General features: G+C 33.1%; 1 protein-coding gene and 1 pseudogene across 1 annotated transcript; both read left to right on the top strand.

The window, feature by feature from the left end:
* The window catches only part of LOC128214619 (uncharacterized), a 31,133-nt pseudogene extending 15,024 nt beyond the window's left edge, over positions 1-16,109 (top strand).
* Positions 3,932-5,028, top strand: LOC128243350 (uncharacterized). The gene is made up of 2 exons (XM_052961079.1): positions 3,932-4,346; positions 4,666-5,028. Exons 1-2 carry the CDS (start codon positions 4,034-4,036, stop codon positions 4,713-4,715), a joined length of 363 nt encoding a protein of 120 aa, XP_052817039.1. The 5' UTR covers positions 3,932-4,033; the 3' UTR covers positions 4,716-5,028.
* Positions 16,110-16,943: the final 834 nt, after the last annotated feature.

Raw genomic sequence — 16,943 nt, 5'->3', positions numbered from 1 at the left:
TATATTGAACTCATATAATCATTCATAATCAACTCTAAATATTCTGCGTTCATAGACTTGAGATTTGTTATGCTTTGGTCTGTGAATAAGCTATATTGACCGTAGATAAATTATTGGTACTTTCCAGAGGTTTGGGTGCAATGCACAATGTGACTTGAAATAAAAAAAAACAAAAACATAATAAATAGTTTTGTGACTTACTGTGTTAAATAGATGGGTGTTTTATACAAAATTTAAAACGTTAGGATGTACGTTTCACTCATGCATCAATTAATGTTTTGGAATGCTATGTTAAACGTATGGCCAAGGCGCACGGTCAAAGTTTTAGGGCAGGTACGCATTTTCACTTAATATAACACAAATACTCGTCAGTCAATTCATTTAAGACAGTTGTTCAGGACAATCACACAATGAGGTAACATAACTTCAGATTATCCTTAATTCAAATTATGGCCCCTGATTTACTTAGGAACTTAGGTTGAAGTTTTAGGGCAGAATAAAGTTTTAGGGCAAGTTTGGATTTTTAGTAATAACTTTTATACCCCTTCATTCATTTGACTTAAAACTTCGCACACTTATTGTCGACCATCTTGGTTTAAACATATTTTATTCAACATATCTATCTATATAGAATATATATATGAATATATAATCCGATTCAATATATTAATGCAAATACTTAAATTATATTTAACGTGTATTATATGAATATATATATATATATATATATATATATATATATATATATATATATATATATATATATATATATATATATATATATATATATATATATATATATATATATATATATATATTCATATAATACACGTTAAATATAATTTAAGTATTTGCATTAATATATTGAATCGGATTATATATTATATATATATATATATATATATATATATATATATATATATATATATATATATATATATATATATATATATATATATATATAGATATATATATATATATATATATATATATATATATATATATATATATATATATATATATATATATATATATATATATATATATATATATATATATATTCATATAATACACGTTAAATATAATTTAAGTATTTGCATTAATATATTGAATCGGATTGAAACGAAAGCATAGCTTATAAAGTTTCTCTCCGTGAGAATTAAGTTACACGTTATGCAGAGTAATGAGAAGGTTAGACAATTTTAATTACATGTATATATGTTGTTAATGAAAACATGCAGAATATTATCTTAAGAGAACGAAAGAAAGCGTTTGAAATAGTGTATAAAAATGATGATTTCGGTAACAAAAAGAAGAAAAGAGAGCATGGATGAAAACAAAAGTAGACAGAGCGAGAATATATGTTAGTTTGATGATAGTTAGATTGATGATAGTTGGGTACTGTACCGTTTGGTAGAAAAGGTCAAGTCTGGGAATATAGCATAATCAGAAGTGTTTCGAGTTTTGTAAGAAGTTATGAACAAAACAGAAGATTTTTGAGTTGCTCTCGTTGTTAAGGGTGGGATCACCGTTGAGAATGATATCAATGTCAACACGTGTGATTCTAGACATATCACGAATTAAGGTTTGTCGAATATCCGTATACAAGGGACAATGCAGGAAGAAGTGAGTGCTACTTTCAACTTCACCACATTCGGATAGAGCAGAAATTATTATGTTTTTGCAAACGAGGTGATAGTTAAGGGCACTACAACTAGTACGCAGTCGAGCGTCGAGTACCTGCAAGCGACGGCTATCGTTGTAATAGTATGGAGGGCAGACTGAAGATTGATTTGAAATAGATCTCTTGAAAGAAGCAATAGAAGGGCTGTCCCACACATCCCGAGAAAGTTCATTCCATGCACGTACAGAAGAAGGAAGGAAAGAGGAAATGTAAGAACTAGTACGTGACATAACCGTTCTTGTATTAGATGCATTGCGTAGTGGATAATTATGAGAACCAACAGTTTGGGGTGTAAGGGATGATAAATACTCAGGTACAAGGCCGTTGTCCATTTTATAGAAGAGACATAGTTTGTGATTGAGTCGTCTTTCTGAAAGAGTAGGCCAGCTCAGTTCCTTGTGAAGAACGGAAATAGATACTAGCTTTGTAGCCCCACATACGATTCTACCGGCCTCATTTTGAATCTTTTGAAGTTCATTTTTTTCATAGTCTGTACAATTATCCCACACTGTATCAGCATATTCAAGAATTGGGCGAATGTATGAAAAATAGATAATTTCTAGACATTTTCTGTCCAAACGGAATTTTAGCTTTCGCATGATGCATATGCGTTTGAGGGCCTTACTTCTAATGTATTCCAAGTGCTCGTGCCATGTACAGTCACTGGAAAGGACCAAACCAAGATGTTTGTGCGAGTTAGTTTTTGAAATTTGTTGACCTTACATAGTTAACTCGGGATAGAAACAAGGTTGTCGTTTTCGGGAAAACAAAATTGACATAGTTTTTGCAGGGTTAAAGGTTACTAACCATTTATCAGCCCAAGTACTTATGCTATCAATATCCCTCTGGATTATTTCAGTGGCCCTCAGGGGCTCATCAACCAGACGACCATCTTACAATTATGTTACGTACCTCTATATAAACCCTCATTGGAATAAAGGCCCTTGATTGACTTTTTTACCTATTTTTACTGGCTTATTTTTATATTTAAACCAGGAATTCACTACGGGAAAACTGAAGACTTGCGGCGTTGTTCGCGCGGGCTGGTTAGTGGGCAGCGATATACTCACTTATGGTACCGAAAAGCTATTGCAAGGTTTCCCATACTGTGACCAAACTTTCAATCCTTTAATTAGGACTTAAGATGTTTTGTGAAATTGGAGACTGGTGGTATTCAATATTAGTTTTAATTTAATCTTAAGATTGATGGTTAGCTAATCGGATTGTGTGATATTTATACACAGATAATAATGTATGACGGTAAGATTTACTCGTTTTCGGCAAATTACATGGGCAATATCAATTTTCAACGTTGATACACACAAATTAAAAATTGCATTTGTATTCATGTATTAGTAATCACTTTGATTGTTATGAGTATAATTTTGCTTCAAATGGACTATGGAACATCAGTAGTCATTTGTTGTTTTAAGTGTTTAACAGTATTTACCTAATTTTCTTTGTAGAACAGTTTTATATTTAAAGCATTTCAAAGCATTGTTCTACTAAACGAGTAAAACGACAATACATTATTCTGTATGTTTATTTATTTAAAACTCTTTTTATTTGAAAAGCCTTACGTTTAAGGAGATCTGATTAGTCATTCCCAAATAAGTATATTTATGTTTACTTCATTGATGAGGTTATTATACTTCCTGGCCTTTTGAAAAACTCATTGTGCTGTTAACAGTGATCGCTGTTAATAAAAACGTGATTAGGTTACATTTCCTCCTTCCTTATGACGTTAAGATTGTCTCGATATCGGCAAATTACAAGGGCAAGATAGATTTTAAAGGTTTATACAAACGAGTAAAAGATTGCAATTGTATTGATATATAAGAAATAACCTTAATTGTTATAAATATATTTTTTACTTCAAAAAGATTATGGAACACCTTTGGTCGTTTGTTGTTGTTTTATGTTTAACGATATTTATCTACCTTGTTTTTTTGTAGAATCGCTTTATAATATTTCAACAATTTCGAATATTAAAATGTTCTGCGAAAAAGTTTAAAACAAACAATACAAATTCAGATTTTTTTAGTAATTTTAGTTTCTTTTTAAGTTTAAACTCCTATGATTTAAAAAGTCTGAGGTCTGAAACATCGTTCTCAAGGTGGTATATTTATGTTTAGTTTATAGATTTGATTATTATATTCCTGGTCTTTTGAAAATGTGATTGTGCTGTTTAAACTTGAAACAGTAATGGCGGTTAATATAAATGTGATGTGACATCGTATCGTGATTTTCCCTCACTAGTCATTATTTTGATTATGATGACTTTGAAAACTGTAATTTAGATTCAAGTGTTATTTGACAAGTTCAAATGGTTGTCAAATCTTAAACAAAATGGCGTTTGGAGGTTCATCTATTTACAAGGGATCTGACCTGATTCATGACTACAGTTGTTCCAAGTGTGACGACAATGACTTTAACACTGAAGCACAGCACTTCTGTCCAGAGTGTGAACACTATCTGTGTGATAAGTGTGTGAGGATACATGGCGAGTATTTCAAGAAGCATGCTGTGTATGGGCGTGGAGACATCAAGAAGTGGGCAGGGTTCTCCATGGACAGATGTGACCAACATGGCAACAAGCTGGAGGTCCACTGTGATGACCATAAAAACTGTGTTGCCATGTATGCGTGTCACTCAACCACCGGTAAATTATATGAATAGTTTTACTAGCCTTTTCAGATATTGTGTGAAAATGTTGGCGTTTTTGAAGGAGGCGAAGGGATCATTGTAGATGTTCAGAAAGTGTAACCTTGGATTATCTAAAGCATTTAATTTTGAGAGACCAGAAGAGTGGACATTCTGGTCTCCTCAATCAGGACAATGGGGTCCTTCTATAAAGGGCAGGAAGCTTCACCCTCCAATAATTCTTTAGCTTAAACCCTATACTAGATTCTAAATGTTTTATTAAAATATTTTTATTTATCTTTTGCAATGCAATCTCAAGATCACATGTACAATTTCAGACTTTGTAGCAGCATTCGTCATTTGCCTGAACTGGCCAGAGGATTCCTGAAAACAGCAGAGTTCAAGCAGCTGCCAACAGCAATGGACAAGATGTTGAGCAGGCTGAATGAGCTCAAGAATGGCAAGATGGAAGACCAAGCCTCGCTGAAGGTCTCATACAAGAACATCTTGGTTGAAATCAAAGCTCTGCGTAAGAAGTTAAACCAAATCTTAGACAAGCTTGAGCAGAAAACAGTGGAGCAATTAGATAGCATGATGAAAGATTTAGAGAAAACGTTAAAAGATGACATTAAAACTTGTGCTCACATGAATGAGTTACTGAAGACCATGATGGACAAGTGCAGGCAGATAATTGGAAAAAAACAAGGAGACCAATTGTTACGTCGGGCACAGGATATGTCAAACAAAACTGACGGAAGCCCAGAATCTAGTGCATAAAATACAAGGAAAGCCACAAAAAGCCTTACATTTTAATGTAAACAGCAGCATAATACCATTTTTGAGGAACCTGCACGTGTTTGGAGCCACTGAGAGAGTGCTTTCCATGGCGAAGATAGATATTGGTAATGTTTACAAAGGTCAAGGGTCAAAGAAGTACAGTGTTAGAATAAAGAAAGATAAGGATACCTGCGCGATCCTTTGTATATGTGAGCTGCTCAGTGGTGATCTTGTTATTGCTGTCTTTAACAATGAAAGAGTGAAGCTTCTAGACAGGAAATTCAACGTCACTGCTCACCTTGATCTTCCAGCTTGTCCAAATCATCTGTGCGGAACAACCGGCAGTGAAGTTGCTGTAGTTACCAATAATGATAATACACATGAGATTGACATCCTCACTGTGACTAGAGGACAGTTACAAGTATCGAGAAAGTTCACCACAGACCATTACTGTATCTCCATTTCCTAGCACCAGGGTCAGCTGTATATCTGTTCCAGCTGTGCTCTCTACCAGTACACAATGGATGGACGGCTGGTAAAGGTTATACGAAAAGACATGAAAATGTACAAGTGTGCTGTAAGTCCAGATGGTGAAAGAATCTATAAAACCACATTTGATGATAATCACTTAATTACACTTGATAAAAATGGTCAAATGTTATCTAAACTAGAAGATCCCGAACTAGAATATCCCAGTGGACTATGTGTCAGCCCAAGTGGCCATGTGTTTGTGTGTAAGTACAGGTCTCACACTGTGGTACAGGTGGACAGAAAGGGAAGAAAGAATCTAGCCACAGTGGCCAGTGAGGGTGATGGCTTTTACTTCCCTAAGTCAGTGTGGTTCAGTGAACACACCTCAAGTCTCATCGTTGGAAATGAAACCAATGATAGCATTGTTGTTATCAAGATGTGTTGAAATGTGAATCAGATTCTTTACATAATGTAAACATATATCTTGATTCAACTACAATTGTCTTGTGATTATATAAATGTTAATTTTCATATTGTTTAACATCTGAACGAGTGTCACGTTTAACTGTTTTTTTTTATCATAAACTACTTACCATTTTGAAAAGTGACTAATACAAAATATTATTGATCATAACTGGTTAGAATATGTGAACATTTGTATCTATAAATGCACGTTAAGTTAAGTAATGGGTCCTGTTTAGTTAAAAGGTAGGTCACTAGGAAGAAGAAATAGAAAAAAGCCTTGTACCTAAAACTAGGTCGGAGTTTGGCTGGATGAATTTTAGGTCAAATGAGTGACGGGCATTTTGAGGTAAACAGTTGGTGTCTAGTTATTATGCTCGACATACTCATTAACTTTGTGTGGCCAAATTTCAGGTCAGATCAAGGTTGATTACTGGTCATCAGTAAAGTAATGAGCCAGTGCTTTATTTTGATAATTCTTACACAATAATCAGACTGTTCTAAATTGATTGTGCCATCCATACATTGTACTACTCCCATCTGTTCCTCTATTCCATCAAGGACAGTTTATTACTGCATAATGGCTATGTGTTTCCGATTTTTAAACAGGCCTTGATATATCTATTTTATCCACCCCGCGTAAAACGAATCACTTGCAAATACGCGTCAGTTCAGAATATAATAATATTTTAATGAATAATGATACTGAATTAATAGAGCAGAGTCAGAGCAATGTATATCAACAGAATAAACAAAACAAAATAAAATGATAATATCGAAACGGCCATGTCAATCCGGAACTCTTTGACGTTCACTTCAAATTAATGCGCTTCATGATATTGTCGTCAATAAACAACTTTACATGCTTAATTTGGTGGTATATCTAAAACCGATGCTTACAACGTCAAATTCTTGGTACACAAAAAAATATCGTTCACATGTATGGTTGACTGATAAAAAATTAAACCCTCGGACACGCTACGTTGCGGTAAATTGACAAGCTTTGTAATGGGCTTTAGCACATGCCTTCGGTAAGGATTTTTTCATCTGTCCCACATACATGGGACAGATACTTCTACACGCATCCCGCATATTAAATACTATTAAACTATTTTGAGATTGCGTATCAAATACCATTCCTTAACTTGACAATGTTATTCTAATATTTAAGTATTATACAAAGTCAATCTGGTGTGGATGTAGGGCCTGTTTGTTTCATTAAAGTATCTTATTTGTAACTTAATAGTGTACAATTATCTTAAATGTAAATGAACAGCCAAAATGGCGACAAGTTGATTTTTATTATTTATTCAACTTTTTGATTACTTTTAATACTGGTCACACAATTATTTAACAAAACAATGAATATATTGCATTAAAATAAGTTTATTTATACCTAAAATTGACCGAAATCTTTATTCAAACGAGCCCCAGCAACTTAAATTTGTTTTCATATTTCTTCTTTTCTTAAAGATGCGCTCTCAAAGATTGACAGTCTTGACTAATTTAAATTTTGTCTCAAAATCATTTGCTATGACTTTTCATGCCTTTAATTCAATCATCAGAAAACTCACAATACAACATATCTCAATTGTTAGGATAACTGCCAAAATATAATAATAATTCAATAATAATATAGTCTTACATCACTTGTTTCCAGACATTTATGCAAAAGTTGACCCATTCCTTCACCTAAAGTGATAGTAAACGGTAAACGCACAATATGTGAGAGTGCAGCTTTAATACAATATAAAATAGTTACTCAAATAGTATGCTGCATGTGATTCTGGGTAAAAAAGAATGTAAACAAGTTACAGGAATATATTGACACATATGGTGATGCCTTTCTTATACAACATATATATTACCACCTTATTGCAATAACCCAATTAATACTATTATATGCTTTCCGTAGATTTATAAAGATTTATCATTGAAAAAAAACGATATTTCACTGTTTCAAACAGTGAAAATATCAATTGGAATTAGAAACCCGGGAATTACTACTTAGAATATCAGAGTAAATCGTCACCCTTGTGCAATAAATCAATAACTGCATACAAAAATAAAAGCAGATATAGAGAACAATTGTTTGTTTCAGTGTAAGATCGTAATATCTCACCACAATCAATATTTCACGAGTGGCTTTCACAGGGTTGTTTCTTAAATGACGTTTTTGAAATTATGTATCAGCCCTGTGCATGTTAACATTTTATTTTGAACCAAGAGCGGGCTTATGTATCAAAACAGTGAAAGATGTACGCTTTGAGTCCGGACACACACTTACCAGCCTAACTGCGTTCATACCCCGATTATGACATTAAGAACGTAAATCATTACTTAAATACCGATAACATATAAAATAATGTAGTGGGTCGCAAAGACATGATCAAACAAGAAGAATAAAACATAATATTAGACATATGAAGTAATGGGAGTATTTGTTTTCTTTATTAAGTTTTTGATCATTATAGAAATAAATTCTAAATAATAAGTATACCCATTAAAGAAAGAAATGTATGTTTTATGCCCAAAACATCTTCAAAGAATAAGGACGTGTAGGTTTACAAATGCTAGTTAGTCAGTTGGTAGACGATGTCTTGTTGACAAAATTACTAAAAAATCAGGTTCACCTAGTATGAAGTAACTTCATTAAAAGTAAAATTGGATATTGGACATCTAATTGGTTATACTATATATAATTTTGGATCAATAGTTTTTAAACAATCAAACTGTAAATTCGAATCTAGTTTTAAAAGCAGCAAAAATGTTAAGTAAGCAGTAAATTAAATAGAATTTTACTTACTATTTTGAAAAGGAAATGAAATAGCAAGAAAATGCTGGATTTTGTTTTTCAAATCCTTTACACATATTATGTTTGTTACTTTGTTACAGTTCTTTTGCCCGGACGGCAATAAAAGCTCCATGGCCGGCCTGTTTTTCCAGACTCCTGAGGCGGGAGCCATCAAGTTCTTCCATGATGTTGAAGGTATGGTGGGTTTTCTTATCTGTTTATGAAAATCTCTTCTGTTAAATGTTTCATACACTGCTATGAGCTACTTTGCCTGTTGTGTTTTTTTGTCACCATGCTTTTGCAAATATAAAACCGGTTCTATTCCTGGTCCATGCGTATGTATGTTTGGTTTGTGGTAACTAAGCTGTGCGAGTGGTTTTATATTTGCGCATCCAAGCGAGTGGTTTTTCACAGGTAACATGTATGTTGGGCAACTCTTATCGTTATGGTATCGGGAACACAAAAAAGTGCATGAACATGGTCAAAACACAAAAATAATGAAAAAAGGCATGTTGGACTTATGGACTGGCGATCCCAAGCGGGCTGTTTATCCCGAGTATCCTCATTGGGGCTGCCTTGGGTCGATTGTTCGGCCAGTGTCTTTAGATACTCTTTCCACACGCGGTATGTCAGTGGTATATTAATCAGAAGGGTATTAAATATTGAACGATTGATTGTTTTGTCTACAAGCATTTTATTTTTGTTTTTATCGATTTGATAAAATACTTAAAATTTTATTTCAAATTTACATGGTTTCAGGTAATAAGCAACTGTGTGAGATTGTCAGATGTGTACCTTAGCCATGATTAAAAATTAATAGGTAAGACAAGCACAATGAATAATAATGATTCATGTATGATATCTCTACCTTCGGTATCCACATTTTGTTTAAAGATGTTTCAATCTTGTGTTTCTATATAATACTACTATTGTACTTATTTTAACTGTATGTGTCGAAATAAATGCTATCGTGTTTGAACATGTGTCTACTGTATGTGACTACATAATTGCTACTTTTTTGCTTGAAAATGTTTCTACCTACCTTGTGTGTCTACAGGTTTGACTTGACTCTGGGAAATACGCACTGATTGAAGCCTCTGCAGAGCTAGGTATGGATGAAAAGTGTGACACACTTTTATTCACGTCTGAATAGAAATTTTACTATTGTCCTTTTCTTTTGTGTGAGATATGCATTAAAGTATAACAATGACACATAAGCTCAATAGTGTGTGATTGATTTTCAATATAGTGGCTAAAGTAAATATGACTGAATATAGACTTACTCGATATGAACTTGTCTACATTGTTTAAATTTAGGATATTACTTGAGTGTCATTCAAAATAGAAGAAATTAACACTTTTTCTAAACTAGATAAAAAGTGTCTTTCTTTAAAAGCTGTTCATTTATGACAACATGTCAAAAGTTATTACACTAGTTATGTTTTAAAAAAATGATATTATTTGATGATGACGACGTCAGTTTTGATATTATTATAATTCATTTAATAAATCAAACCTATTTCAGGAGGTATAGTCCGGATGACGATATGTCTGACTGTAAAAATTATAGAGGCGACGGGAAACATCACGTTCGGTCTTCCTGTCATGATTGTGCTTACGCAAAGTGGGTCGGAGATTGCTTCACTGAGGTACTGAGAAATGTTACTGGTGTTGCCTAGTTTTCAATGATATCTGAATTGTTTAATTGAGAATTAACACATCAGCAGACTTCCTGATAGTTAAAAAAGTGTCAGACATTTGGTCTGACTAGACAAAAAAGTGTGTCAGACCAATTGAGAATCTGGTTGATTGAATAAGGTGTAATCGAACTAAAATAATTGTTTTAATTTTCTCCTTTGTAAAATTGGAATGAAGAAATGTTTGTTGAGTGAACGACTAGCAGAATGTTACAAGCATAGTAATTTGTTTCTAAGGGCTCTGTCCAAATGGCCAATGAGGGGGACATTGTCAGACATGTTAAAGGTTTGCTATCATGTCCATCAGACCGACATATTTCGTGTAGTAGACTTTGAAGACTTTTCTTATACAGTGTGTTATGTTGTTGGTGTTTTCTTATAAATGTGCACCATATTGATACCAGCTTTGATGCACTGTTCACAAACTTCTAAACCCATTTTCGACATTATAATGGCCCCATCAAGAAAAAATAAGAGCAATTTAACTTTTCTCAACTATTGAGAACTGTTAACATGGCAGTGGTGGTAACTGTGTCTGCTGATCTTCAGAGAGGTGTACTATTATGTATATGTGTTATATTTTCAGGACATCTACCACTCCCACAGCCACCTCCAGGAAATACCCATACTGAGCTGGGAGCCACCACTTATGTACGCCAATATATCCGCATGGTATACATACATATATTGTTGGGGACCGTTTTACGCCATAAATTTGAAATATATTATTATAGAATTTGGTTTAATGCTTTTTTCGGTTCACCTAGATTCAGTCAAATTAGTGCTAAAACAGTATTGGTATATTTATAGAATCAGTCTGTTGTGTTGTGTAACATAACTACACTTAGTTAAGACTTACAAGTTAGTTACTCCATGTATGAAACACAATGATGATAAACAGCTTGGGCACACAATGAGAGATGGTGAAAATCAAAGTAATTGTATAATGAACCGGTATATGCATAATAAGATGGTTACCAAAACTGTTTTCACTCTTTGTACAACTTGTAAAAAAATATGAAAATAATTATATAAAAATAAACATCATAATCTTTGACTGATACTGACCACTATGGTATAGCACAGCTTATATTTCAATGTTGTCATTGATGTACATTGAAAGTAAATATGTCTGTAAACAATTTTAATGTTATTGTCAGTTGATTTTTGCTCAATATATTTACACCTCAACTTCCATTCCTTAAATGAACTGCTTTTCGGCAATTGCGTATATCAATCGATGAACGCAACATCTTCGGATATGTTCGGATCGCAATTCATAGCATAACAATAAGCATGAACACTATTGATCTTTTATTGTTTGTGTTGTGTCAGCAGGTCCCGTAAATATAAATCAACATTTTAGAAAGTGTTAATTTATTATATTTTAAATGTAGTATTGCCATAAGTGTTTCAATTTTACGTTTAAAAGTGCTTTCAAGTGGTTGATCTTTTCCCGCGGTATTGTGACGTCATTTGAAAAAAAATGTTTCCGGTTACAGTCGGGTCGTTCGATTTACAGAATGGATAAGAATGGATTACTGTAAGGTTTTCTTTACTGAAAAGAATTATTTTTTTTAACATTTTTTTAATTAAATAATGAACTATTGGTGTAAATATAAGTAATGAATTGCGGGGTTGATTGCATTATCGGGGATATGAACTCAATTGGGCTGGTCAAAGTAAAGCACACTTAGACCAGCCCAATTGCGTTCATACCCCGATAATGACATCAACCCCGCAATTCATTCCTTAATTAAACCTAATCTTGGTCTGACAAAATGAAATACAGGGGGACTTAATGTATGCGATTATGGGTCATATGGCTAGTAAAATGTTTTAAGTCAGTATATGATGCCATAAGTGTTTAAGTCTTGTGTGCACATATCATTTTTGCAACAACATAGACCAACCTCCCTGGCTGCATTCTCAAGTATTTCTGTCAAAACGGCATCATCCACTGTCTAACGTCATTTAATTTATGACCGTTCCCTTATCATTGATGAGTACATAATAACAGTCTTGCAGCTAAATCAACCAATTTATTTTACTAATGATGTTTTTCTACACTAATTTGCTACTAGATAGTTCAGTGAATTATTTTCTGTAAGTAATAATACAAAATTTATCTATATGGAATAATAATCTAGCATCCCAGGGACGTTACTAAACTGTGTATGTTTCCTCAGGGGAGGTAATGAGCCATCCCACGATCGTGTTCCGTACACAGGAGAAGGTTTGACGGATTGTGGACATTCTGAGGAAGGAGGCACACAATGGCTTCCCAGTTGTTGAGGATTACGACCCAAACAGTGATGTAGAATATACATCTGAGGTTCATGAGTACTCTTACACATTATACGTGACTGCAGTTGAGAATAGATGATGCTATATTCTTAAAACTTTACATCTTACATGTTTTGTAAGGAAAGAGTCGAGTTAAGATGATAGCCATGATGTTCTCGTTTACCTCATCGTGCAAATTATTAAACCTTGGCCATTACTCAAAATTGGTTAGATATATTAACATGAAACTTAGTACACATGTTGCCAGGGAAATAACACACAAAGCTTTATCACCTATTCCCCATATCGACTTAAACCAACTTAAACAGACGAGCGTTGAAGAATGCCTCCGATGCTCTTGTTACAATTATAATGCACTTAATTAAGGTTTGATTATAACTTTTTGTGCGCTTGTTCAGTATGAACGCACGTGTGCGAGCTTGCAAAGTCATCTGTGAAGAATTATACCCTAAGAGGTTTCTCACAAAAATCTTTTCTTTTTAAAAAACAAATTATGATACAAATTAAGAATTAAAATTATGTTGTTGTTTTTTTCCATTTTGTATGTGCTGCATCATATTCATTGTGTTGAATTGTTAAATGTTTGTAAATATTTCATAAAAACAAATGATTCTCACAACACTATGGCTAAAGTAAAAATGAAAAAATAGACGTGTTAGACATTACACTTACTAAGGTCAACTTACTTTTAGTGAAAAAAGACGTCTTGGACAGTTCAATTTTTTAATCCAACATGTCTTTAATGAAAAGAAATATTTTGGACAGTTCAATTTTCAAGACAAACATGTCTTTTTTGAACAGAAATATCTTGGACAGTTCAATTTTCTAGACAAACATGTATTTTGTGAGCATAAGTATCTTGGACAGTTCAATGTTCAAGACAAACATGTTTTTTGTGAACATAAATATCTTGGACAGTTCAATTTTCAAGACAAACATGTCTTTTTTGAACATAAATATATTGGACAGTTCACTTTTCTAGACAAACATGTCTTTTTTGAACAGAAATATATTGGACAGTTCAATTTTCTAGACAAACATGTATTTTGTGAGCATAAGTATCTTGAACAGTTCAATGTTCAAGACAAACATGTCTTTTGTGAACATAAATATCTTGGACAGTTCAATGTTCAAGACAGACATGTCTTTTGTGAACATAAATATCTTGGGCAGTTCAATTTTCAAGGCAAACATGTCTTGTGTGAACATAAATATCTTGGATAGTTCAATTTGCAAGACAAACATCTCTTTTTTGTGAAAATAGAATAAGATTTCAAACTAAATAAACAGTGATAATTGTATCATTTTGCATGCTGTGTTTTGTGGTAATGTCAGATTTGAAAATCATCAATACAAATAATTTCTAAATTGATGTATGCTCATTTCTTTCATCTTATTTTAGGAAGAAGTGCAGACATTTGAAAGATACCAGGGTGTTTTACTTAGATCTCAGCTAATTGTTCTTTTAAAACTGAAAGTAAGTTTGGATTTTAGTTTGTCTGCTATTTTGAGATAAGAAGTTAAGGTATTGTCATAGCCTTGGTATCGTTGTCAGCACATGCAAAATCTTTAATCTTGGCCATATCTCAAGGACTTACAGCGACACATTAATTTAAATGCATTATTATTATTATTATTATTATTATTATTTTTGCTTTTTCGACTTTATTGATTAAAACAAAAAAAAGCTTTTGTGTACAGATAAAAACAAAGCCTTTTTCAAATAATAGCTACGTGGCCGTATATTCTCCAGTTAAAAAAAAGTCAAAATACCGGTCATATTTTATATCTGTACACAAATTATACGCTTTCTTTGTTCTGATCATGAAATCATGAAGAGATAAACATAATAATGCATTAAAATAAACACAAGTATTTTGCATCTATCTAATGTAAACCTTTATTGTGCCCCTTTAAACCTTGTACAGGTTACCAGAGTTAATATGCACATGTAAAGCAAGGTAAATAACTCGAACATTGATTAGTGGAAATTGTCCCTTTTTCAACTAAAAAACAAACAAAAGAAGAGCGTTTCAGTTTGATCTATGTCACCCAAGGCCCAAAACTCTTACTTTGATTACTGAGTATTGTCCCTTTTTCCAACGAAGAAAAAACAACAGGAAAGCGTTTCAGTTTGATCCATGTCACTCAAGGCCCAAAACTCTGACTTTGATTACTAAGTATTGTCCCTTTTTCCAACTAAGAACAAACAACAGGAGAGCGTTTCAGTTTGATCCATGCCATTCAAGGCCCATAACTCTGACTTTGATTACTGAGTATGGCCTCTTTTTCAACTGAAAACCAACAACAGAAGGGCGTTTCAGTTTGATACATGTCGCTCAAGGCCCATAACTCTGACTTTGATTACTGGATATTGTCCTTTTTCCCAGCTGAAACCCAACAACAGGAGAGCGAGTCAGTTTAATCCATGTCACCAAAGGCCCATAACTTTGACATTATTTACTAGGTATTGCCCCTTTTCCCTACTGAAACCCAACGACAGAAAAGCGTTTCAAATTGATCCATATATCTCTTGTTTTTTCCTGAAATATTCACTATGTGATGATTAATTTTTAAAAGTTCCTAGTAAATTACTATGAATTTCTTTGTTTTGTAATGGTAAGGCTTTCAGACCTTTTCTGTGGTGACATTTGTTTGTCTAAAGTGATTGAATATAATACCTGTTAATTAAGAAACTGGTATTTTAAAATATGATTAGTGTAATAATAAACCGGCTTTTTTACAACAATTCTGTTTTTCCCGGACACACAGCAGTTATCAAGATGTTCTTTAAATGTGGCAATGAAAGAATTTTCATAGTGAACTGGTATTGAATTGCTTGTCCATGGAAATGAGAGTTTGCCCTATGAAAAATATATCTCCACAAAGTAAATTATAGATTTTGAGAACCATTGTTTCTTCAGTATCCAATTGCATTTCATGTGTTATTCTTGAAATATGATAATTTTATGTTTTATCTCATTTGGTTTTCTCATTTTAAAGTCTTTGTAATAATATCTCAATTGCAGAAAATTAAAGAAGGAGGCGACATTAACTGAATCACAATTAATGCTAATCTACACTCTAACTCTTTTTTTTTAAGAAATTGCTGGCCTAATATGATATTATATGTATATTATACCATTTTCACAGCCAAGCTGTGACTGAAAGCTGCAGCTTTGAGTTAATATGCATGGTTATTTTCAGATTTTCCAAGAAAATACAAATTAAATGAAAAATGGACCAATGAAAATCCTCTGATTTTAGAGACGCATACCCTCGATTTCAACCAATACAGGTAAGGTTTCAAAGGAAAACTGTAAAACAGTATTTCTGCATAATTTTGTCTTTAGTTTTTTCTGTCTTTAAGAAAAAGGTATAGAACTATCAAAGCCTTGATATCATCGCTTGAATTGTCATTTAAAGTAATATTTAATAGATAGTCAGTTAACAATAGAAATGAGTTAGATACAACGAAGACTCCAAGAAGAACAGAACTCATGATTATGAACAAACTCAAGTCCGAATCTAGACTCAGACTCAGAACAGCATTCTTATTAAATTACAAATAATTATCTTTATGTCATTCGTTTTACATAAAATTGAAAACAGTAGTATAATTTCATATAGTTATTAAGGAGATTTTATCATCAATACTCAACTAGAAGGAAAGTCACAATGAAATGAAGATTTACAGTTTTGCCACTTGAGCCTGAACTCACATTTGAGACTGTTCGTAATCATGGTTCCTGGGTTATACATTTAGATGAAAGTGTATAACGATATGATATGTTACTAAAAAGCATTTCCGGAAGGTGGATTGTATAATCTCGCCCAAGACAGTTGCAAAGCGCTGTCTTACAACATAGTGTTGTATATATAGCTGTTTACTTCGGGTGAATATGCAACTGGCGTACCGTGTACAGTAACACTTAAATATATTTCCTTGTTTCAGCAAATCCACATTTCGCCCCACGAGCGAGACTTTACCATAGATCTGGTTCCATTTATGAATCCAGGGAGCCATACAATACGAGATGTAAGTTTTAAGGGCCTGCTTGCAATTTCAATTTTTTATTTCTGAGACCTGCAATAGACTAAATAAAAT

The sequence above is a fragment of the Mya arenaria genome, chromosome 2, assembly GCF_026914265.1.
Source record: "Mya arenaria isolate MELC-2E11 chromosome 2, ASM2691426v1".
In the NCBI taxonomy this organism is placed as follows: domain Eukaryota; kingdom Metazoa; phylum Mollusca; class Bivalvia; order Myida; family Myidae; genus Mya; species Mya arenaria.
This window is presented reverse-complemented; position numbering and strand designations above follow the sequence as displayed.

What these genes read in the sequence shown, in the direction of transcription:
- LOC128243350 (XM_052961079.1), top strand. Translation starts at nt 4,034, where the DNA reads ATGGCGTTTGGAGGTTCATCTATTTACAAGGGATCTGACCTGATTCAT. An exon ending in TGCGTGTCACTCAACCACCG is followed by an intron (nt 4,347 to 4,665) that starts GTAAATTATATG and finishes GTACAATTTCAG; the next exon opens with ACTTTGTAGCAGCATTCGTC.